This window comes from Dipodomys spectabilis, unplaced genomic scaffold (genome assembly GCF_019054845.1).
Source record: "Dipodomys spectabilis isolate Male_0828 unplaced genomic scaffold, ASM1905484v1 ptg000115l, whole genome shotgun sequence".
Taxonomy (NCBI): domain Eukaryota; kingdom Metazoa; phylum Chordata; class Mammalia; order Rodentia; family Heteromyidae; genus Dipodomys; species Dipodomys spectabilis.
Window position 1 is genome coordinate 12,819,630 of NW_024870792.1, and position 26,424 is coordinate 12,846,053.

At 36.2% G+C, this 26,424-nt stretch overlaps 1 protein-coding gene across 3 annotated transcripts in view; it reads right to left on the minus strand.

The window, feature by feature from the left end:
- The window catches only part of Ppp1r1c (protein phosphatase 1 regulatory inhibitor subunit 1C), a 96,990-nt gene that overhangs the window by 20,598 nt on the left and 49,968 nt on the right, over nt 1–26,424 (minus strand). For 2 of the 3 annotated variants that reach the window (XM_042688388.1, XM_042688387.1), the window contains exons 3-4: nt 18,310–18,347; nt 15,949–16,009 (exon numbers count right to left, since the gene is read on the minus strand). The exons of the other annotated variant lie outside the window; for it this stretch is intronic. In XM_042688388.1, coding sequence (XP_042544322.1) covers nt 15,949–16,009; nt 18,310–18,347 — 99 coding nt within the window. The remainder of the gene's footprint in view (nt 1–15,948; nt 16,010–18,309; nt 18,348–26,424) is intronic. 3 annotated transcript variants of the gene reach the window in all.

Below are 26,424 nucleotides of genomic sequence, written 5' to 3' on the forward strand. Positions count from 1 at the left end.
GCTGGAAGTGGAACTTTGGCTGAAGTGGTAGAATGCTATTGCTGAGCAAAAAAGTCAAGCAAAAACACAAGGCCCTGAGTTCAAGCTCTAGTATTGGCATGGGCGCACATACAAATACACATGCATGCACGTGCGTACACACACACACACACACACACACACACACACACACACACACACACACACACACACACACATGCATTACCAGCTTTATAAGTAATTTGTTAAGCATCCCTAAAAATCTGATGCAAAATACACCCTTTCATTAATGCATTTAATAAGTGAAGCATCTACTTCATGTAACTGACCTTCTGAAGGTCAGACAGCTAAATGGAACTAGAATTTAAACCCAGATTTTCTTTAATATTTTTGCACTGCACCACTACCTACACTATCTCTATTATGGTTTTATTACCTGGTGATGCAGGGTGACCTAACCTCTATATATGGAACTGGAGACAACCCAGCATCACCTGGAGGCAAACTGTCGCTCCAAATATATACACCATCAGGCTTAAAGCAGTCTTCCCCGGATAGCTATTTGGTTATAAAACCACTGTTTGCAATCTTGTCAAAACCTAATATAAGAAAACAAACATATAAGCTATAAGAGTAGCAATAGAAATCTAACAGACTTATGAGTTTGTTTATAATAATCTATGACAACATCCATACTCATTACCTCTATCCTCCTCATTACAACGTACTGTTTACTCAGCTTCTTTTATAGCCTGATTTAATGGTTCCTAGGACCCATAATTCTGTAGAGCTATATTTCTGATCTTGTCTCCATATCAAAAATAAATAAGATTTTATTGTAGGTTATGTAACTCTAGTAAGGTTCTATCATAATAACATTTTCAAAAGAAAAACTATAAATTTCATGGTAGACTGTGTGCTATGTGACTGAGCTTTTGGATGTTTGACACAGAATCACTTGGTTGATGGAAAAAACAACCAAGATATCTGGGAAATGGTGGTTAATGTGCCAGCTATGTGTCTCCTGTGCACTGTACATACATCATGTTGTTTAACCGACATAATGACTCTCAATTACAGACCTGAACATGGAAGACCAGAGAGGACAAATAACTTGAAAACAGATACACAGATTAGAAATATCAGAGCTCATATTTCTTTATGCCAGTCCTCTGTTCTGCTACCCTGTGAAGATGGCTGTCAATGTCATGAAGGTGAGATGGAAAGGATTTTAATCCATGAGTTTGAAAAAGACATTCCATTGTTTACATCCTTCATCTGCCATCCCTGCATCTGAAGTAAAGATAGTTGAAGCCCCTCTATGAGCAATCCTTTGCACTAACAAGAGCTACAGTTATTGAAGTCGAGCTAATGGATTCAGAAAGCTTACTTTGGTTAAGGGGTATCCAGAAAAATACCTGTCTACTCTTTTTAGAATCTGAGTTTTAATTGCACAAAACAGGATTCAGCAGGCATTCATGGGTAGGTGGCTAAAGAAAGTGTCAGTGGCTCAGAGATAAATGTCAACTATAAATGTCAAGAGTAAACATAAGAAATCTATGGCTTATTTATTTAGTTTGACCACATTTCATACCACTTCTGTTTCTCTCTTAAGCTCTCGTTCATAAACTTCATCATGGACTTTTGGAGAATTGTGAGCCGGCAGAGGGAGCCATGCAGTCACGAGCCGCTTACTCTCTTTAAAATGATGTCATGAGGACTGAATGCAAAGCCTTTCTGTTATTACTGCCAATGAAGAAACCACCCATCAACCCTCTTGCCTATGGAGTGTTTATGTAAGGGATCAAAACACTCCTGGGGGGAGATCCATTGGCCAATTACCAAGGCCAGAACAGAACATTATTTATCCAGCACATGCTGGAATGGCTCCATGGGATCTGTCCTAGTCTATTGAAGAATTAAACGATTATGTGAAAAAAATATTTATCTCAGAGATCAGAGGGATTAAAATGCCTGTCTGGAAAATAGGATGCTGATATAAATGCAAAGAATTCTTTGGTTTGGCCTTATAAGTAAAATATGGGACTTGTAGCAATTCAACAATTAATCTTAGTAAGATGAAAGTAAGCTTTGAGACTTACAATGAGGTCTGTGATATTTACTTTTGGAATATTTTTTCATAGTTAATTTCAATTTGTTGATATGTTAATTAAAACTGATTCACACTAAATTTAAAACTATCCTCTTGTTTTTCTTTTGATTATGCTTGAATTCTCAGTACCTCTAAATTTAAAAAAATCATTTAAATACATGGCACTTCTTGCTATTAAAATACAAATAACCTAATGTAGCAATGATTAAGTGATCTAACACTTAAAAGGTTTTGCTGCATTTGGGAGTTCTTTGAACTAATAAGGATTTTAAGTCTCATTTATACAAATGAGAATTCGTGTTGTACTGCTTTTTTACTTTGAAGATAAATAGAATTTTTTCTTCAGTTTGCATTGTGTCTAGGACACATCTGATAAAAAGGCACATTGCCAATGTCCTTTTGAAAGATTAATTAAATAACAAGCAAATGACACACTGCCCCCAATTTCTAAGAAAGGCCAAAGAAAAAATACTTTTATCATTATTTTTATACTGTTTTGAATGAATAAGATTAGAACAAAAGAGTATATAGAGGTTAACATTAACAAATAAGCTAAAATATTGTCAGATGTATTTTTCCCCTTATTTCTTCTTGCTAGGATTTACAATAATTTTACTTAAAGACCAACATCTTTTCCAGAAAATTCTTACATTAAGGAAATTACAGAAAGAAGACATGAAAGGCATGTGTAGAGATAATAGAAAAAATATTTTGAAAGTATAAGTACTATTCAGGGGAACTGTATCAAAGAGTAGTGATAGGTGAGAAGATATGGAAGAATTCAGCTGGACCTCATTAAACATTTGGCCTTAGACTCTGGAAAGGGAGAAGTGTAGGAAACTACAACCCACATTACTCCTGCCTTCCACCCCTTCCACCCTTGTACCTTCATTATACCTCCAGTAACATCAAAGGAATTGACAGGGATCCCTTGTTTGTGATTTTAAGATAAATAAACAAGCCAGATGTGGTGGGACGTGCCTATAATTCCAGTACTCAGGATGTTGAGGCAAGAGGATTATTGGTTCAAGGCCAGGGTACCTACTGACACTATAAAGATGAAAAAAGGAGAAGGGAAGGGAAGGAAAAGAAAGGGAAGAGTAGAAGCATGAAGGAGGGCAGGAAACAAAAGAGATACTATCTCTTCTTGTCCTATTCGCCTAGAAGTTGAAAATCTTTGATCTATAGAAAACTTTAGAAACATAATAAATTCTCCTTAAAGATACAGACTAATTCCTAAAATAGTAGAATAAAATATTTGATGCCAAACATCAATGGAATCAACAGGAAAATCAAATTTAAAACCTAAAGATACTAACAAATATATACGAAAAATGAAATACATTGAACTACCTTACAAATGCATTGCCAAAACTCTACCATCCAGTAGTAATTTCTAATAAATGAAATCTATTTATTCATTGAACTGCTATAAATTGGAGTAAACTTACATCTATTTGTCACCAAATAAGGCAAAAAGAAGAGTCTCTTCAAAATTTGAAACAGGATGCTAAGACTTGAGTCTTTCATAAAAAGAATTTAAAGTAAGGTGAAACATGTCTTTAATGATTCTAGTATAAAAAGTCATTTTTATATCTCTAATTATTCCTTAAGAAGACATTTCCATGGGGTTATCTATAGCAGTGAATAGCTGTCACTGCAAATTAGTTCAAGTGTTCACCACTCTAAAAGCAAAACATCTTTCAGTATTTCAGGGGGACCCATTTTCAGCTTTATCAACCAGATGGACACTTTGTAGAGAATGAAAAAAATCCTGAAAGTGTCTGTCTCCCTTTAGATTTCTGAGAAAGAGTTTACAAGGACACTTGCTGTAGGTACAGATGCTGAGCAGGTGAAGGATTCACCCCATCTCAAATCTTATATACCTACAACTGAAGCTTATGAGCCTCAGCACTCCAGATGCTCCAATATTCCTTGCATCTTATACTTCAACTGAGCCCATGGTCTCTGAGAAGATCAAAAGAGAATATCCTTCAAGAAAAGAAAGAATTTGAGGGTGTAACTACTTCTGTTTTCCTGTAATATGGACTCCAGGTAGAATAATAACTTTTCACTGAACACCTAGTATTTTAAATCTTTCCATGGGAAATGGCTTGCCCTATAAAATACATATTATAAGTCAAGCTTCTCTTTTAGCAATTTTAGGACACTGTTTTGGTCACTTTTGTCCTACTCAATTTCAGAGTGGTGTATACTTTGTAGTGTTTCTGGTTCTTCCTCCATTAGATGATAATTCTCACATCTTCTGTCCCTTTTACTTCCTTGTTTGTCTGTCCAGGAGACCCCCATCAACTTCTAAGAATTAAATAACTGGGACTAAATGGAGTGAAGGTTTCAGTTTCTGAAGGAACATGATGACAGCAATTATATACTCTCCAAGCCTTTAGCAAAATTCTTGTTCTAGCTGAACAGAAATCAAAATTCTCTTAAAGATATTATGTTGATAAAAGCATTTGAGAAACTTGCCCTGAGAAAACCTATTCAAAGTTGATAAAAATCATCTTAAGCTTGGTTTTCTAATAGAATGTGATTTAAAAAACTTGTTCAAGTATGTGGTGCACAAACTTCCTATTAAAGGAACTAAAGGATAGCTTTAGCATGTCCAGCAAGGATAAAGAAAATCCAAGACGCAGAATGCCACAAATTGGTGATATAAAGAAAATAGAAAATTCAACTGGGCTCCCATCAAAAATTATACCAGAGAAGACACAATATAGCATACAGATAATAAGCTCAATGCTTATCGTGTTATTTTTATGTTGTATACCTAGTAATTTCCTGAAGCTGCAACCTTTGGACACTCCTATTATTTCTGGGTATTCTGCCTCTTAAGGAAAGAATTGAAATTGTAAACCTTCTTCAAAATTTGACCTAGGATATTTCAAACTTGGTAGTTCATTTGTTTAAAACAACACACAGCCTAGAACTCAGTTCAAGTTTGATACATATTTGTGTCTTGCTGGACAGCACTGCAGATCTCCTTTGCTGTGCCTTCCTGTTCCTCTCCACAGAAAGAGTTCAGTAAGTTCTGCCCCACATGGAGTGTGACTCATGTTGTCAGGAGAACCTGCTGAGAAAGGAATTCATAAAACTGTTCTTACATTTATCTTTCAGATCAGACTGCTTTGTGAAAGTTCAGACAAAAATATGAGGTTTTAAGAGGGAAGATGTTTACACAAGTTTTGTAGACTGGTGTAAGTTTGTTCAGAGTGTAATCCTATCCTAAATGTACCCCCACTACAAACCAATTTCTCAATATAGTGTGACACTTTTTTTTAAACTTGGATGTCCATTAATTTATTTGGAAGATCATATGATGAGTATTCCAACTTCTCACAGATCCATAGCTATTATTTAGAAAAATAAAGCTACATTAGTGCTGGCCATCAACGATCCTTTCATAAATAACAGCACTGGAACCAGTCAGATGGGCTGAGACTAACACAATCTAAGGTAGTGTAATAAAAAAGTAAATAAATCTTTGAACCCACTTCTTTGCTCCTCCTTCCCAATCCGATGTCTTCAAAGCACTCAGGAGAATATGTAACACATCAAGTAATCTGAGAAATCATCCCAAAGTATTCTGTTGTCTCAGAATGAAGCTCTCGCCCCTGAGCACTGGACCTCGAAGGCCCTTAGCCTTCACTGAGCATTCTCCTCCCACAGATTGTCTTTGAAATTCATTGGTCAGAGTTCCTGAACCCTGTCACATTCTGTCCCTACAGTTCTGCCAAATTCCCTGCCTGGAATTCGCCCCACAAGCCTCTCTATCAAAATCTTCCTCATTCTTCAACCGACAGATGAAGTTCACATCTCCTGTGAAAAATTCCCTAGCTGTGACCACAAGAACGAAATATTTCCTCCTCTGCCTTCCAATACCTGTGCTTCATATCAACCTCAGGAACTGATGATTCATCTTTCCACACCATCCTTCCCCATCTGACGACTCCACTTTTCCTATAGACAGGGATGATACTTAGTTCAATCTGAGCTACAAGAACCTAGTACCTAATCTAGAAGATAGTAGACATTTTACAAACATTTGTAAAATCACCAAGCGAATCAATCAAGTATTCACCAGAAATTCATGGGTTTCTTTTTCAATGCAGCTAAAATTAACCTAAGTTGTACTTATCTTTAATTCAGAAAGATTTCTCATGCACTGATTCAGGATTTATTAAAAACCTCTTGCAATGCAAATGGGGAGAAATAATAATGCTCAGGACATTGGCCTTGTCCTGTGGGAACTGATAGGCTAAAGAGAGAAAATTACAGCCATTGCTTAGATCAAATGTACAAAGCATCTGAGTATTAAGGGAGACAGCTGAAAGAATTCAGAAAGTAGGGAGGGTCTTATGCATATGGGGTTGCAAAATAAAGAAATGAAGGAAAAAATCATGTATTATTTTCAAATACAAAGCAGCTCAGCTTTGCTTCAGCCAAGAAAAGAAAGAAAGAAAGAAAGAAAGAAAGAAAGAAAGAAAGAAAGAAAGAAAGAAAGAAAGAAAGAAAGAAAGAAAGAAAGAAAGAAAGGAAGGAAGGAAGGAAGGAAGGAAGGAAGGAAGAAAGAAAGAAAGAAAGAAAGAAAGAAAGAAAGAAAGAAAGAAAGAAAGAAAGAAAGAAAGAAAGAAAGAAAGAAAGAATCAGTGCTGGTGGTAGGGGAGAAATTTTCTATTAAGTGATAAGGTCACCAGATCTGTGGATTAACTGGGGCCAACAGGATAGACAGCAAATGGGAAAGTGAGACCCTGTCATGCTGTCACCAAACACAGCAAGGTGATCAGTCACATTGAATGTATGCACCATTGATACGGGACACTGAAAATGTCCCTCTATCTCTCTGCCTTTTCTTCTCAAACCTCCTAGTCCTGATTAATCATGAGAAAAGCACGAGATAAATCCAAGTATAGTTATATCCTAGAAAATATCTCACCTAATACCTTTTCCAAACTTTCAAGGGCATCAAAACCAAGGAAAGTCAGAAGAATCTACAGCCATAGACAATAGAAGTATAATAAGTAAAGCAAAGCAAATGCAAATAAAATAGGTACAATATAATAAAAAATACAAATACAAATAAGAATAATAAAATGTGGACTTTAATAACTTAATAACTTATTAGTACTGGCTTATTAATTATAAAAAGTGTGTCATACTATTTAAAGTTATAGACAGTGAGGATTAATAAGTATGGGATAAATGAGAATTCTTGGTGGCATTTTCTCAAGATTTCTGTGATTCTAAAACTGTTCTAAAATACAAATTTTATTTTTGAAATATGTAACTCGAACTGGAATGTCTTCTGATTTAAAAGTATTATTATTAAGAGGAAAGCCAGATGTAAAGCAGGGCTTGTCACAAATGCACAAAGTTTCCCAAATGTAGTGGAAGGTAATACTGATATACTCCTGTAGGTGCAATCTATTCAGGTTTTGCTTAGCAGCAAGGTCTTTGTGACACTGATGAATAAGAGTATCAATCACTGCCCCAAACCACCTTTGTCCCTCTCAGGCTCTACTGTGCCTCCTCCTTCTCCCCATTCCCCCCCCCGCCCCTGCCCTGCAGTGAGTCAGGCTCTTCTGCAGTTACAGAACAAACATGTGGATGAATTTTTGTGTGTGTGACAAGTGTTCTAAACAAACCCAAGCCAACACTGAGCCTCATGAGACAGGTCACCCTGTGATGATGTGGCAGCACCCTGGAGTGGGAGTAAGCATCTCATGGAAACCACATGGCTCTCTCCTCGAGTGATGAAGTGATGACAATGACAACAATTTCTTTTCTTCTTTGTTTGTTCATTTGGTGCCAGGCTTAGGGTTTGAACTCAGGGCCTAAGCACTGTCCCTGACCTTTTTTGCTCAAGGCTAGCACTCTACCACTTGTACCACAAACCCATTTCTGGCTTTTGGTGATTAATTTGAGATAAAAAGCTTAAGGACTTGGGCTGGGAAGGTGGCTCAGTGGTAGAGTGCTTGCCTTGCATGCATGAGGCCCTGGGTTCAATTCCTCAGCACCACATAAGCAGAAAAAAAGCCGGAAGTGGCGCTGTGGCTCAAGTGGTGGAGTGCTAGCCTTGAGCTGAAGAGCTGAGGGACAGCACCCAGGCCCAGAGTTCAGGCCCACGACCTTTTACCTCCCCCCCCCCCAGAAAAAAAAAATCTTAAAGACTTTCTTGTCCAGGCTGACTTCAAACCTTTATTCTTAGATCTCAGCCCTATTTGTAGCCAGAATTAGAGGTAAAAAGCCCCCGCTGCCTGGCAACAATTTCTCTAGTTCCCCAGAAGGACCAGGTCTGAGATAATGACCTGCTCTGTCAGCTATACATGTCCCAATTCCCTTGTTTGTTTCCTCTTCTGGAAGATCTCAAAGTTCGTGTCAGCACCTTAAAGATGGATTTGAAGTCACAGAGTCACTTTATCTACTTACTCCTTTTATTTTGGTCGCATTGAGGAAATCTTCCACCACGAATGACCTCTTTGGCAAGTGTATTGGGATGCGTAGCACAGGCTTGTCTACTGAGACAAGCCCTAGTATTCTAAACTACAGTAACACTCGTGCAAGATTTAACTATCTATGTTACGGTGGCATTGGAAATGCTTTGCCAGTTTGAATGCACAGAAGGAATTTAAATGGCATGAACTATGCAAATATTTCATTTTCAATTATCTAGTTCATCTTGCTCTCCGGATACATACGTGTAAAGATGACTGTTCTTTCCACGATCTGACAGTGGTGTGCCCTTCCGTCTAATAGGCCGAGTCTTCTGCAGGCAGGCACGTTGCTTTCTCATGGTTGTCTCATAGCACTTGGTTGTACCACTCCCCATTTGTGATTTGGGACAGTGGAATGCCAGCACTTACACAGTTGGATGTTACCATTTGCATGTTAGAGAATGGTCTAAAGACATCTTAGATACATTCCTAACATAGATACATCGGAGATACATGCCTAAAATCAAATGCAAAATTCATCTCTTCCCTTGCTTCCAAGACAGAAAACAATTTTGAAAATTCAATCTTATTGAATTAAATGCAAGATTAATTTAAAAACATGCAGTGAATATAGAGAAATGGGCAGAGTCATGCTGGAAAATGGTGCTCTGCCTTTCAAATGTTTAAGTGACATCGCATGAACCTGATAAAAATTGTTGGATCCAGATTTCAATTGTGAAGTTTCATTCATCTCAAGATCTTTTAGTCCTTCTGACCACTCTGCCACCATAAAATGTGATGGTCCTGTGCTTGCTGGGCAAGCTGCTTTCCTGTCACTGTATCAATGTTGATCTTAGAGCTAAAGACATCTCAGTAGCTTCCAAGATGACAGCATTGTTAGTTCTCTAACCTGACTGTACCCTTCACAGTCAAGGAGATGAGAAAGGGGATAATCTTAAAACTCAGCAGAAGAAATTAGAGAGAAGTAGAGGAAGTAGATAGAAATAGATGCATAGTCATTTTTCTTGAAGAAAGAAGCACAATTTGTGTATATATTTAGAATGTTCCTTGCTATCTAGAAATCTGTTAAGTGTTTCTTGAGTTGGATAAATAAGCCACACCCTTACACAGAAAGCAAACTGAGTTAGCCAAACAAAAGAAACCAAGGTCTAGAAAGACAAATGTGACAGAGACCTAGAAGACCCACAGGGAAGGATAAAAGTGCTTTAAAAAGACCACAATGTGGGGGAGAATGCTCCACGAGAAGCCCAAATATTGCCTTTTCTCCTTGGGCCTCCACTTTCCACTCTACAGAAGGACAACATGGTTACTGATTTCTTGTCAAAACTTCCTGTGTCATAATTATAAGTGATTTGAAATTTGGAAGATATTTGATCACCATTGGACACAGTCTTTGCTAATTTATCTGTGTTGCCTTATTATAGTTGTACTTATAGATCATGGTTTCCTGCTCTGACAGGCAGTATTACTCGTATATCCAGCTTTAACATCCTTAATATACCAATCACCATTCTATTTTTCTTGGGATTTTTTTGGAGATATAAATATTACTAATTTAAATATCAACATCCCTGAAAGAAATATTAGTTGCTGGGAACTAAGGGATATGTGGTGTGAGAAGTAGGTCTTTAGGTGACAAAAAAGGGAAGTTGGTTTTTATTTATAAGGAAACACAAGGTCAAAGTTCAGTTTCACAAATCTGCCTGAAGCTGAGTTAAATGAAAGTGGAGGGAAGGTGACAAGGACAGGTCATCTACATGTTTCTTGGGCCCAAGCACCTGTAAGCCTGACTTTTCAAATCCCAGGGGAAGGAGACCAAACTTGAAGTAGTTTTATCTTCAATGCCTTCCACCCCTACCCCAGGTCTCCTCAAATCCTCCTTACCCCACTCTGCAGACCTGGGTGTAAATGGGGGAGGGATGGGCTTCACACTCCACCCAGGCCTATTTAAAGCAGGTCCACATAGGATGTGCTTGTTCTAAGCATTTTCTTTAAGTGTGCAGCTTCCATTTGCCCCGTTAGCACCCCTGCCTGGTATCATGTCCATGTTACAAATAAGTGAAGAGACAGAGTCAGCTATTGGTTTTTTGAAGATGGCACAGCTTGTTAGGGCTGGGACTGAGGTTTGAACTCGGATTGCTTGTTCCTCAAAGTGGTTTCAAATTGGGTTCCATGAATTGCCACGGTCAGCAGCTTACATGACTGCAAGTCATTTTACAGGTCCTATTCTTGCTGGTTCCAATAACTATGCCCCACCACCCCCTCAATAACAAACAAAGCAATTTAGGGCCAATTTGATTTCTTCTTTGGATTATTGCTTCTTTGTACTAATCGCTTAAGTCTGAGAAGAGATACAGTATTATGGTCACATCTATCACTGGGGAAAAAGAACAAAACTCAGAGGATAAAATGCCTCAAGCATTTAAAGATTCATCTGACCTATCAAATTCTGGGTACTGAAGTAGCTAAAAATCTTCTTTTATAAGAAATCACAGTGAATGATAAGAAAATGATATTTTTGAGAAGTAAAATATCTGGCTTGCTCTGCATTAATAAAAGTAATATAAAACTAATAGGATCTGCTACCCAACATTCATTTTCAGTAAGCAGCTTTGTTTAATGCTCACAATTCCACTGAAATCAATAGCACTTGCTTTTCTCTCATCAGTGGAAGGCATTTGAATTCTGGTAAAACACACACACACACACACACACACACACACACACACACACACACACACACACAATGGGGGTGGAAGTGAGTCAGCCATTTCCTGCCCCAAAGTTCAAATTCACTTTGCTTTTCTGAAAACATGATTCAAGCAATCCAACAATAATTTAATTGGCTGTTCTGTAAATTACAGGCTGACCATCATATAAACAAACACTAGAGGAGTACATGGAGACATTCAGTCATCAACTATCATTTTGTTGATAATCTGCAGAACTTTTTCCTCATATAATCATAAAACATTGTGTTACACTGGATAATGGAAAACGAAGTCTGTTTCTCTACACAAACTTTAACTTGTGTCATTTTTATCTGTAACATATATCTTAAGTTTATGACTCATCTGTACAGTTGAACAAATGGAATCAGCACAGAGTGTCTACAATTCAATAACCTGTCTAACATCAGTGTTTATGAGAAACTCTGGTTTGAAGTGATGGGAGTCTGGCACAGTAAGGCGACATGGTAACTGATAAATAGAGATATTCAAGGGAACCAGTGTGACCACAGGGAGGTACATGAGCTGCTGGGCTGTCTCTTAGTTCTGCTGCTTGGTACATCTTTAACAGGCTTGAGAAAAAATAGAAAAGATAGTTTATCTTATCTAAACATAGCACAATATTTTGGTAACTGGAATTAAAAGGAATGATAGAATCAGGATACAAAATATGGCATGATGGCATGTTGATATAACAGCAACAAGATTACATCCATCCTTGGAGGCAGCAACAAGATTACATCCATCCTTGGAGGATGGATGTTCTATTGTAACAGAAAATTCTGTTGAGATGGCAATAGAGTTATAGCATCCTATCAGAGTGGCCACACTGATTCCAAAGGCTTACTATTTCAAAGAGAATTTTAAAGAGCAGTATCTGGAAAGAAATAGATGAACAAGCCTTACAAGTTTTGGATTTTATAATCAGATCACTATTTGTCAGCAACCTGCATGGTAGGTAATACAATTTGGGGTTGCATTCATAATACTAAGCTTTCCAGGATGAAGGAAAGTTCAGGCATAATTAGAGTTTCTATCCCCTTCTGATCAAGTCACACTTTAATGATCAGGTTGACTTGGAGTGGTGCATTTCTAAAATGATTAGGCAAAATAGAGTTTGTTAGGAGATCAAGAAATGAATGAGCAAGTACTAAATGCAAGCCTAATTACACCAAGAAAAGACCAAGTTCCAATAGAAGTCTGGAAACATTTAGATATCTGTCACTTAAAGAAATTTCCTGTTGCTTTGTATGTCCCTCCCCTACGGTATAACCCCTGCTTTCACTGTATTTGATGTTGGTATAATTTGTGGAGTGGAAGGGGAAAAAAAGCAAATCATTTAAATAGGGATACAGGTGGACCCATTGCAACGAGATGTACAAGTTGTTATGTCGAAAACGAACTTTACAACTTTGGCTGGGGCGGGGGAGGTAAGGGGGAATGGGGGCGAAGATGGGAAGAGATGGGAAGGGGAAACAAAGGAGGAGGCAACAATGCTTGATAAGAAATGTACTAATTACCTTGCCCATGTAATTGTAACCCCTCTGTACAGTATTTTCACAATAAAAAAAGAAATTTTCAAAAATAGCAACAAATAGAACAAAAATTTGTAAGTACATATTTCAATGGAACTCAGTAAAGAAAAATCTTACTAGTAGGCTTCCAAGAAAGAAAGTAGAGATCTTCAGGAAATTATTCTTTTGCCAGCAGTAGAGTGCTGGTTTATTTTTCCCCATTATTTAAAAATACATTTGTGCTGGACACTGGTGACTCATGCCTATAATTCTAGCTACTCAGGAGACTGAAATCTGAGGATCATGACTAAAAACCAGCCTGGACAGAAAAGTCCATGAGACTCTTACCTCCAATAAACTAAGAAAAAGCCAGAAGTGGTACTGTGGCTCAAGTGGATGAGATAGAATCTAAGAGGCTGTGACCTACAAGACCTGGTGCTCATCTGTGACATAGAGTGAGACATAGGGCGGAGTAATTGGGGGACCAGAAGTCAAGCAGATGACAGTTCCATTTCCTGTGAAAAGAACAGTAGAAGTGAAATTGATTTCATGTGGAGAATGTAAAAATTTGAATATAACTATGATCTCATGACATCATTGATCTCCATGAGAGAGATCTATGCACAAGAAATAGGCATGTTATAGAGATGATTGGATATCTCATAGACTTGAGAAAGTAGAGTAAGCTGCAACTTTTGATTATCTGTGTCAACTTCAAGTCTAGTAAATTAAAATCCAAGAGAACATGGCCAAACTTCAGTCACCACTTGGTAATTATCTTAGTTAAATTTCCTTTACTACTCTGAGTACTTATATTGCTATGAATAGAAACATGGCCAGATGAAGTAGACCTGTTCTGACTTTTAGAGGTAAGTGTACTGGATAATCCAGAAGAGTACTCTGTGCTAAGAAACCCATTCCTAAGTTCTTCTACTTATACATTATATATATTTGCAGCATACAATATTGTCAAGTGAGCCATAAATCAACTGACTCACAGACCAAACCCTACCCCACACCAACAATCCAATGGGTCCATTGGTCCACAAGGGTGACCTTTCTTTAGAATTCAGCTCAACTGGTGCACAATTCTGGAGGGAAATTATATTTGTAGTTTTCCATATAATAAGGTTCCTCAGAGAATTAACTTACCAAGAGAAAACATTTATTTTGGTTCACAATTTTGGATGTGATACTCCATGATTAGTTGGCTTATTTGCTTTTGGTTTTGACATTAGGTAATATATAGTGAGAGAAAACCACTCACCTATGGCCAAGAACAAAAAGAAGGAGAAGGGACCAGAACCACACATCCCCCTTCATGTGCATGCCCACAGTGACCTAAAGACCTCCTATAAAATTTTGTTTCTCAAGGGTTTCACCATCTCACAATATAGAGGTCTTTAGTACAAAGATCTTTGGGAGATAGTTACCCAAACCATAGCAGTAACAAATGTAACATCTCAATAGCATTTTCTTTGTCTAATCATCTTTCTTACAATTGAACCTTTCTAGTATGCTCACCAAACACCATATGTTATTTTTTGCTTAATTTATCTTAGATATTCATTTTTAGATCTACAGGACAGATAGACTGAACAAAACATGCAGATTTGGCTTTCTTTTTCTTCCCTCAGAAGCTGATGCCTCACAATAAATTTCCTGGATATAAATGAGTGACTTGTATGAACACCCTGATATTTTCTTGAGAGAAAATTTCCTTAACTTGTGACCACAAATGCTTGCCATAGGATGACAATCTGGTGAGGAAGAGGTTGAAAGGTGAGGTCATATGAAAAATGTGTAATCAAACTAACTTCCGGAAATGCTAGGATCCCACATTCTTAGCCTATCTGAAAGCTAAATATACGGAGTAGCAGGGTCCCTGTGGGGCTCTGAGCTTAAGATTTTCTGTTATAAATAATACTGTTTTTTACTCTCTGAGGACATGAGAACTGTAATACTTTATTTGGCATAAGCCAACCCAAAAATAGAACAGAGGAAATAATTAAATGAGTGAACATAGATGCTTCACTGTTGCATTCATGACAAAACTGATGTGTCTTGAAAATACAAAAGAAAAAATTCATCGGGAAAAATGGCCATACTTATCTTCAGACAGAGATGGATGCTTTGTAGTTTCAATAATTACTTGGGAATAAACTACAATGTTGAGGACTACATTATTTACTACAGTCTTACACACAAGCAAATGTGGTATTTTATAACTTCCTAGGAAGGAAGTTGACTGAGAGCAGCCATTTCAATGGAGCGATTTCTATCCCACCTCCCTGAAAAGCCTCCAACTCTATGGAGAATACAGAGTGGAAAATTTCACTTCTAATTTAGACATCCTTCCAAACTCCAGACGAAGCTGCTCATCTGGCTTCTCTGCAGCTGAAACCAAGCTGGAGAGTGCAGAGATGCAGCACGAAGCCAGCAATCCAAGCGCCAGCATGGAACCTGAGCACTGGACCAAACAGACTGCCTTGTGTCAGGAATATTTTTGTGTGAGAAATAAAAGAAGCTTTCCTTGGAACAAACGTTGGTCAAAATACTGATCCACTTAGATGTTATTTTAGCAGTTCCAGTTTTTAGGAAAAATTTCTGGAAAAAATGCCTGAATCTGAACTGAGATCCTTAGTTTCTTCTAACAGCTGCTACACATTCAGCAAATAGTAGTCTGATTAGGTTTCTTAGAGCTATTACTGACATAAGGCAATAAGGTGACATTTTACACAAAACCACCCCCCAAATTCAAGTTATTCTTCTTTGCATGAGCCAAGAAAAAAATGACAACATCTGCCAACACTGTCAAGAGTAATTAAAGATTATGGAAAAATCTCCGCAAAGATAATATGTGACGAAAGGTAAAAGAGAAATCTTTTGTCGTTACTTTGAAAACTGACTTCCCAGATTCTTAGACCCTTAGGTATGGCTTCTCCAGTCATCTACTTCACTCTTGAATAAAGCATGCTTTAAACAGATTAAGTGTCTTACTGGACATCACACAACTGAGTAGTAGAACTGAGAACTGAGAACTGATCAAGCATATGACCAGCTGGATGGTCTGTGAGCACAGATAGGCTCTGAGCTGTCACTCATCACTCAGGACACCCAAAACAGTACCTGAACAGTACCTTTCATGGTGGGCGGTGTGTACACACTCTGCTTCCTTTGCTTAGGGGATGCATTCTGTGACTGTGGGCAGAAAACAAAAAAGAGCAAAAGTGTCAGATGTACAAATAGGACAGTACCTACAGCTCCGCCAAGGTAAAACACAGCACCACATGCCTCAGACATTTCTACTGTCCCTTTGAAGAACTATAACTCTAATCAAGGAGAGATTATATAAATATGAAATAAGGTTTAAGAGATATATGACCCCAGATGATCTATTTTATAATTTTTAAATCAATTATTGTCTTGAAATTACTCCTTTTACTTTCTTATCTAGTTAAACTAGTTTGAACAAAAGAGGAAAAAAAGATATTTAATTTTAAAATGATAAAAATGGGATCATATACCAGAGTAAAAAATTACACTCTATTCCAAAATGACATGAAACTATACAAATAGTCGTTATTATATGTATATTTTTTTCGAGACTCCAATCAGATTAGGTCGCAAAGACTCCTTAGTAGCATGTTGATTTATATTTTAATGTGGCACTGTGAGGGTCATAATGAGATTTAGATTGTGGAGCAATTAATTTTGCTTTGAAAAGTCGAGTGTAAATAGTTACAAGACATACTGTTAGGGGCAAGATTGTTCTAGGCTTTCCTTGTGCTTTGGACAAGACATAATGATCAAAGTCTGAAAGAAATGAGAAACTGTTTCATAAAGTTATAAATTGAACCCAGACATCTTTCTTTTCACAAACTAAAACTCAGTTGCTGCCAAAGTCACTGCTAAGGCTTTGGTATTTACCAGTTATGGTTTGAATATAAAGTGGTCCACACAGGCTTGTGGGTTTGGAACTAGGTCTCCAGATGTTGACACAATTTCAAGGAGTGATGACAACTTTAAGAAGTAGGAGCTAGCTACAGAAAGTAGGTCAATGTGGGCGGGTCCTTGGGAATACCTAACATCCTCCCTTCCTGTCAGTCATAAGATGAAGAAGCTCCACCACATTCTCCCACACCCATTTTGTTTTGCTCAAGAACCCATATGCCATGTGCAACCATGGAATGAACCTAGGCACTAAAGTAAATATTTTCCCTATTAAGTTGTTTATATCAGGTATATTGTTACAACAGTGAGAAAGCCAAATCAACACATTGCCTCATTCCCATTGAAACAATGATATCCACAAGACAGTATATTGGAAATGAACTTGACAACCTTGGGAAGGTGGGGGAAGAGAGAAGGATGTAGGGGAGGGAAGAGATAGTAGGAGAACACAAGGGAAGGGGTAACTAGGCTCAACAAGAAATGTGCTCATTGTCTTACCCATGTAACTGTAACCCCACTGTACAGCATCTTTACGATAAAATAAAATTTTAAAAAGACATCTTAAATAATAGAAGTTAAAAATCTTAAAAATTAAAAGTTTTTTTAAAAAAATCTAGCAAACAGTTGTTGAACACATATCACCTGAGCAGAGTATAAACTTCATTCTTCCTAAAATTATTTTTGTAGTGCTGGGAATCAAATTCAAGACCTCAGGCATACTAGGTGAGTACTGTGCAATTGCACTGTACCCCTAGAGCAGTGTAAACAAATTTCTTCAGAGCAGAATGCTTTGACATAAGTCTATTACACAGTGAAGGCAGGTGACTCCACATCAATGGTAAATGTTTGAGCAATTGACATTTGAAGGGGATTTCTATTGCTTCAGTAATGTCAGGTTGGCTTTGAGAAGCAATCACTCTTGCCATTTCATATACATCCATATTAATATGTCACAGATTTGTTTAAAAGTCTTACGAGATGTTAGTTGGTATTTTATATATTTTGTTTATTTGGTATTTTGTTATTATATGCTTGCTCTTGTGTAGAAAAAGATTATTAAGCATATAGAGCATCCGATTTAATAATTATTACATTTCTAAGTACAAGTTTGCTCCTTTCATATTTTCTATATTCTATTTCATCAGTTCACCTTGGAAACCCAGGTTACTATTTTCTATCTGAACTTCTTGGATAGGTGTGAAGGAGGTACAAATGACAATGTTTGGACTACTGCAGACTTTGTATGTGAATACATCACCTAATGAACTCCTTAGTTCTGGATACCCAAGTTTTAGAGACTTTATCCTCCTACACTCCAGTTTCTTTGCTCACCCCAGATGTTTTAAAGGGAATCTTATAAGTTTTTTAAGAGCTTTGCTTGCATCAGATAATCAAGGTAACAATCACACAGAGCTATTAATGACACCATTTTTCAGTTTAGTTAAAAAACCTAATTTTTATATAACAGTTACATATTACATTTTTATCACATTAAATCAAGAGAATTGTATTCTTGAATCGAATACAATTATATAAAGGGGACTTACTTCTCCTTGTATGTTGTTCACCCTCTTGTCATCTATTTCTGAAAGAGAAATAAGTATAATTTATTAGAAATCTAGTATTCTTCCTTGTAACATTTGAATAAGACATCAGATAATGCAGATAATGTAATAACTGCCTTATGCTTCTATAACAACTATGGCTTACAGTTGAGGAGAGGAGACGAAGCAGCCTTCTCTCAGAGGAGTAAGGCATGTAAAGGCTTTCCTCTTGATATCTCCAAATGCCTGTCATTCATTCAAATGCGAACCAGGGAAATAACCTGGAACACCCATTCATGTTATGAACTTCATTGTGTCAAGGCAAAAGCAATTTCTTCTTCCATGTGATAGAGTATCTGCCAACTTTCTTCAACTTTGTCACTATCCAGGACAAACCTCCTTTACTTTCCGGGATAATCATCATTACTACAAGGAAGGTAACAACCACCCTCAAATGATCCCTAGAAAAATCCCCACCATTCATTCTGACCTATCCTATAATAGTCAGTATAAAGGGTTTTGAGAAAAGAGTCTGGAAACGGTGTTCACATCGGACTCTTCCACAAAGGACAGTGTTCTGGGCTGGGCTTCTTTCTTTTCTTCTTACTTTCCAAGAAGTCTGCCTCATGGCTTTTTTGATCTGACTATGTTATCCTGACTCTTTATGTCATTTCTCATAACTAAAATATTGAGTCTGTGGTCTAAAGATAATGAGAAGTTCATTAATGAGCATCTTCTTAAAGATAAATTATATACATGTGTAGTAATGAATATGAAAATATATGCTATATAGGTGAAAAATATTTTAAAACTATGTATACAATATTTTTATTTTATAAAAGACAGATAAGTATACATGGGAAATATATGTAAATGCATATAAAGATTTATGCTATCTGTATTTTTCTCTGGATTATTAGATGACGCTCTGCTTTATCTTCATCTGGTTTTATTTTCTTTTTATATAACCATTTTTGTTTTCTTTTCATATAACTATTATTTTATATATCTATTTTGGTTGTGTGTGTGTGTGTGTGTGTGTGTGTGTGTGTGTGTGTGTTTGTGCTGGTCCTGGGGATTTGAACTCAAGTATTGTTCCTAAGCTATGTGGCTCAAGTCTTATGGACTTTCTTCTCTGGGCTGGCTTTGAATGCAATCATCAGATCTTAGGTCTCTTGAGTAGCCAAACTAGCAGATGTGAGCCACTGCACTCAGCTGGTTCTTGAAATTTTTTACTTTATAGAAAATCATACCAATTTTATATAGAGGATGCAGAAAGGAACTTATTTAGGATAGTAATCACAATAGTCTAATGGAATCACTGCAGGTGATCAGGCAGCTCAGCATCAGACAGCAATGAACATATTAAGTTACACCAACTTGTGTAATTCTGTTTATCAATGTGAAAACTTTTACTATCACAGTGTAATTAAATATGAAATATTATCCTGTGTTGTGATCAATTACAATGCTAATGGCAATGGGGTTTCTTAATACTTGTTTAATGCTTTAGGAATTTTCAAAATTCTACCCAGGACACATAACCTAATATTTTAGGACCAAAATTGGGTCTAGTCATTCAGCTTTGCATTTTACTTTTTATACTACAAAATACACAAAAAGTGTGCTTCTGAGGTAACGATGAAAACTATACCTATTAAAAATGGCTGAATGAAAATGTTTTGTTGAATTATTGTAATAAATATCAACCATGTCATGAAAGCAAAAGTAGAGAAATTCAGTCTGTAGTCCTATTTTGAAACCAAAGAGTGAAAACTGAATGACTTTCAAGTCATTATGATTTAGACTAAAGAATGAGCAAAGATGAAAATAAAGAGTTTGAGAGACACTATTATTTCTTTTTTTCTTTAATAGATTGTGATTAAATTGGGGAAACTAATCTTTTCTATCTACCAAATACCTCACATAAACATACGCAACACTATGTGCTCATAGGGTACAAGAGACAATAAACAGACGCAAACACAAGGTTCTTCGTCATTTGTACCACTAACCTTGGAACCAAAAGAGGAAAACTATAAAAGCACACACAGGTCTGTCCAGCTCTTTGTACTCAAACATCATGATGATGTTTATAGTGACTCTGCTCTTTTTAAAGCTTCAAATTATGACCTAGTAGCTGAATTTGGAAATGTTCAGAAATGCTTGATTCTCCACAAAATATGAGTAAATCTCTGTATTTCTCATGAAACAAGAAAAATAATACTACTTCAGAGAAAAGTTGAACTAAACCAGTTTATTAACTGGTGCGAGATTTGTTGGCTGATGATTCATCATTAAAATTTACAAATGAGGCTGAGCATGGTAGCCCAGTCTTATAATGCCAGCTACTTTGTAAGCAGCAGTAAGAGGATCCTCATCTAAGGCCAGCTCCAGGCAAAAGAGACTTTATCTTAAAAACAAAAACAAAGCAAAAAGAGGTGGGGGTGTGACTCAAGGGATAGAATATCTGCCTAGTAACCACATGAACCTGAGTTTATACTGTCAGAAAACTATCAATTTTCTGGAAAAGGCTATTGTGACTGTTCCAGCTTTATTCATCTATATACCTTTGTCTCTCAAGACCCACTCAGTCTGAAAAAAGAAATTCCTGGCTTGGAGAAAATATTGTAAATCAACATCTTATAATCATTATAAGTAGCACATTTGAATAAATACTTTCACCAAAGATGGTGAAAGTATTAGAGCGATATGCGCTAAAATGTTGTGATTACTGATTAGTTAAAACACTTTTGATATATTTAAGTTCATATAAGAAACAGGATAATCCCAGGACACATAAACTGCAAAATCTAGTATCCAATATCCTCAGAAACAGGGATGAGATCTCCTCAGACTTTAGAAAACTATTCGTAATTTTAAAACTCTAAATAAATAAAGTCTAAGAAAAGAAAATAGAGAAGACCAAAAAAAATCTGAATGTAACAAAGTGAATAGACATAAAAATAAGGAAAACACAAAGAGTACTATCTGCTGATTGCCTGTATTCAAAACTTAATAGGAGGGACTATCTGTTTGTGGCAGGTGACAAATTCTTGTTCACAAAAAAATGCTTGATTTGCAAACTCATTAAAGAAAAACCTGACATTGCTATGTTTAAAGTCATTTTCTAAGTCTCAGGCAATGCAGCAGACACTCAAATTGCAGTAAATATTGCCTGAATGTTAAAAGTGGAAATCAGAATAAAAACAAGAGCATGTGACTTTGTTCTGTTGTTCGTTAATTTGTAGAGATTGGAAAGATATCAGGGAATATATGTGCTACATATCCTGTATATATATATGTATATATATACATATATATATACATATATATATAAATATCTAATATATTTCATTTATGTATATATATGTGTACATATGCATACATATGAAGAAGCAAAAATAAGTGATAAAGACAATATTAATACATTCTTTTATAGAAAACTCAGACAATAAAACCATAACCACAAATTATTTCCTCAGGTTATTGGCTGTAATACCCTATTTATGGATATGTAAATAGAGCAGTTAGGTAAGGAAAGATTTAATTTCTTAGAACAAACTGAAAAGTGGCAGAGTTGTGGTGGTTTTCAATAATAGAGTATCACTTGAGCCTTTATTTTAAGCAGTTATTTTGGAAATGTGAAAAGTCAGTTGAGAGGAAATTGGAGAACTTTCTGATCAAGGTAGATCAAAGTAAAATAATGCTTCAAAGATTTCTGTTCAAAAGCAAGGGCAATAACAGGTTAAATATAAAAAGAAATAACTGAAAAGATAAAGCCATAGACAAAAAGCAGTCAATTATCTCTATGGAGAGTAAAAATATTTGTTTAGAATCAGACATACAGCTTTTCTTTTCCAGTTTACTCATTTAAAGGGTTATTCTAATAAGCTGAGAGGAATTTTATTTTAGTCAGTTGTCAACAATTAAAATTTTATTTTACATAATATGTTAGGATAAAGTTTAGTATTTTAGTTAATATAGAAACAAATGTTTAGATGTCATGTCTTAACCATAAATTTTACAAAGTAGCTTCAAGGAATAAATGTGATAATGAAATAATAACCTCCCCAAATTTATTACTTCTGTGAGAATATATGTAAACCATTTGTTTCTTGGTTCACCCAGCATATGATATTTGGTATTTCAGTCAATTTCATACCTAAAGATCAAAACAGAAATACCAGTCCTAGAATGAAGGGGATAATTTCCTTTCCTCAATTTCCTTTAAATGGCAGATTGAAACAGTGAAGGAAGTAACATCCAGTTGGTTTGGCACAAAGGTCCCACATCTGGCATACTGATTTGAAATATACAATCAACTGTGAGTAGAAGAAAAGGTAGTGTGGTTAGTCAGATACTACCAGGCATGTAGAACTCACTAGAACAGGACTGAATTTCACAAAACCACTATCAGTATGTATGATGGCATACAAGATGACAAACAAGAGACAATATGATCAGTGAGCAAGGTGTTCTTTTAGCAGTGGGTCCCATCTTCTCAAGTAATCCAGAGGAAGACAACAGATTAATTTTCTAACTTGTCAGCATCATAAAGCTAATTTATTTTTATCAGTATTGTGGATGAATGATGTAAATGTGGTCTGAGTGGATAATATTCTTTTGTTCTTCATGCAATTTTTATTGTAAATATAAAGGTGATGTACAGAGGATTTACGGTTATATAAGTCAGATAAAAAGCACAGTTCTTTGGACAATATCACCCCTTTCCTTACTCTCCCCAGTTTTTCCCTCTGTGTAGTTCAGTCCCTTTGTATAGTTCATTTTCAACAGTTTCCAATGAGTACCTCAACTGTATTTTTTCACCCTTTGTCCCACCATTTGTGTCCCCTTTTACTTGCTTAAAGACAGATAAATGAGCAAACAAGAAAAAAAAAAGAAAAATAGCAACAAAGAAAGGAACTGGTTTTTTTATTATTATTTTCCAGTCATGGGGCTTCAATTCAGGGCCTGGGCACTGTCCTTGAGCGTCTTCACTCAAGGCTAGTGCTCTACCACCTTGAGCCACAGTTCTATTTCTAGCTTTTGGGTGGTTAATTGACAATAAAAGTCACATACTTTCCTGCCCCAGCTAGCTTCCAATCATGATCATCAAATGACAGTCTCCTGAGTAGCTAAGATTATAGGTATAAGCCATCAGGCACCCAGCTTAGAAATAAGTTATCATTTCCATTTCCTAGAGTTCATTTTGATAAATATTATTTTATATGATCAGATGCACATAGCTATTGGGTTCCTCTCCTAAGAATATCCTCCTTTGGTCTCACTGTGTGAAGACCTAAAGACTTGTATAATTTATTGTGTCCCAGTATATTTTTTGACCATCTAGTGTGTTTACTTGCAGATCTTTACGCACATTCTAGTTATCACAATTGAGGGAAACCAATGCAGTATGGAGGCACCTAAAAAGACTAAACAAACATAGGGCTTTCCTGCTACCCAGCAACTCTACTCCAATAGAACACAAACAAGACTTTACTAAAGCTACTAGCACAACTATAGTCATTGCAGCATGAGTTACCATAGCCAAGATAAGGATTCAGTCCAGATGCCTCTCAGTGAACTAATGGATCAAGAAAATGTGGTATATATACCTAATGGAATTCAACTCATCCATCAAAATAAAACTTTACCACTTGTAAGGCAATGGTAAGAACTGGAAAAAATTATATTAAGCAAAATAGTATGCTTTAACTTCTACCAAATTTATCCTTTAAAAATAATCTATCAGGCTGGGAAGGTGGCTCAGTGGTAGAGTGCTTGCCTTGCATGCATGAGGCCCTGGGTTCGATTCCTCAGCACCACATAAGCAGAAAAAGGCGGAAATGGGACTGAGGCTCAAGTGGTAGAGCGCTAGTCGACAGCTGAAGAGCTGAGGGACAGCGCCTAGGCCCAGAGTTCAGGCCTCACGACCAAAAAATAAATAAATAAAAATAATCTATCAACATGCATTGTATACATAAATGGCTTTGTTAAATGGCAAAAATTCAATTCATAACCTAAAAATTAAGAAAATGAGGAAAGGTGTCGGCTAGGAAGTTTGGGTGAAAATGTGAAAAAGGGTGACATCCATCTAGGGGTGCTGTATTCATAAAGTACTCTGTTGAATGACAACTTTTTACAACTACCTAAAAGAAAATAAAAATACTAAAAAAAATCATCTGTCTACCACCAATGATCACAATTTTCTCCAGAAGTGTTTGAAAAATATTGAGTATTCATTATCCTAATTTTAAAAATATCTTACACAATATTAACTACAATCAACAAAATGTAGAACATACCATAATTTTTTATAACATAAAACAAATTGTTTACATGTATTCACACAATGGAATAAACTTGAGAAAGTTACTATTTAGTTATCACTATTCACCCCTCAGAGCTAGTAATATTTATGATTAAGACATGTCTAAGTATTTCTCTAAAGTAGCAAGATTCATGTAATACAACTGTAAGAATTTCATATGTCTCTATATAATTATAGAATTAATGATAGAAGCCATGTGAGCTTTTCAAAGCATGGGATAAGCTGGCTTTATAACTCTTTTTTATTTTATTAAATTTTTGTCAGTAGAAATTCTGTAACTGATGTGATCATATTCAGCTATCAAGAAAAGCCAAACGTAAGTCTTAGGGATTTTAATGTACCCCCCTGAGCAGTTCTATACTGCCAAAGCCCCTCACGAAAGCATAGCATTCCAGCTGCCATACTGCTTCTAAAGGCTAAATCTGTATTCTTCACTTTCCTTAATCTACTGTTAATAATCAGTGACTGAGCATTACATAGTCAGACTTTATCACTAGTTAACACTGAAACTTAAATTTTCTATCAGGAGGCATTATTAATACATTGTGCTCAGAAAATACTAACAAAATTGCAGACCAAAAGGCTCAATCATGAATATATACCATCTCTATTATTTTTCTATTCCCTTGAGCTTGTACTTAAAAAAAGCTGTATCTTATCCTATCAATTTCCTTGATGAAATTGAAAATATCCAGATGAATGTAGGAAGTTTTTTTATCCAGCTTATGTGTTTTACTAGATTCTGAAAGGCTTGGCTGCTGAGGTGTTTATTTGTTTGTTTTTGCAGAATATATCTCTGCTGTATATCAAGCATTATTGAAACATTCAGTGAGTATGCTTTTGACCTGTTTCTTTTTAATGTTGGTCAAAAAACTTGTTGTGGGCTGGGAAGGTGGCTCAGTGGTAGAGTGCTTGTTTTGCATGTATGAGGGCCTGGGTTTGATTCCTCAGCATCACATACACAGAAAAAGCAAGAAGTAGGCAGTGTGGCTCAAGTGGTACAGTGCTCACCTTGAGCTGAAGAGCTCAGGGACAGTACCCAGGCCCAGAGTTCAAGCTCCACAACCGACAAAAAAAAATTGCAATATAATACAAGACAGAATTTTTTTCTTTTTTCTTTTTGACAAGGCAGTATTTCTAAGTTGCATGTGAAGTACAGGGAAACTGATGAAGTAGAAAAAATTAATATTAAAAATGTAGTTTCTTCTCAGTTGTGCAAGTGTCTTACACATCATTTTAATAACAAACTATAAGTACCAGTTTATCAGTCACAAGTGAGCAAATCTGATTTAGACAAGACTGCCATTTAATTTACCAATGACTTGGAAGAATCAAATAATTAATCCAGAATGTGTGATGGATAAATGACTTTTTGCAAGAATGCCATCCTGAGATCTTATGAGCTAGCACAGTACCAGCAGAGGTTTGCCTAGTACAAAATGAATTAGAGAAGCAGCAGCTTGCTTCCAAAAGACCAAACTGAAACAAGGTCCGTAGCAGAGTAGCTTCTGAGAAGGTAATTCTGTCCTAAAGACCCAATTAGAATTTAAAACCACAGCATGTTAGCAAGGTGTTGTAAATGGATAGTAAAGATCAATTTTCAGGAAACAGAGCATTAAGACACAGCCATGACTGTGTCTTATATATAAGAGGACAAAAACTGAGTAGCATCTTCAGAAGAGATTCACAGAGTTAGAAAATTAACTTGCCTTGGTAGCATTTCCATATTCTAATAATGAACAAATTGAGAAAGAAATCCTAAAAATCTACTAACGACTCACAGT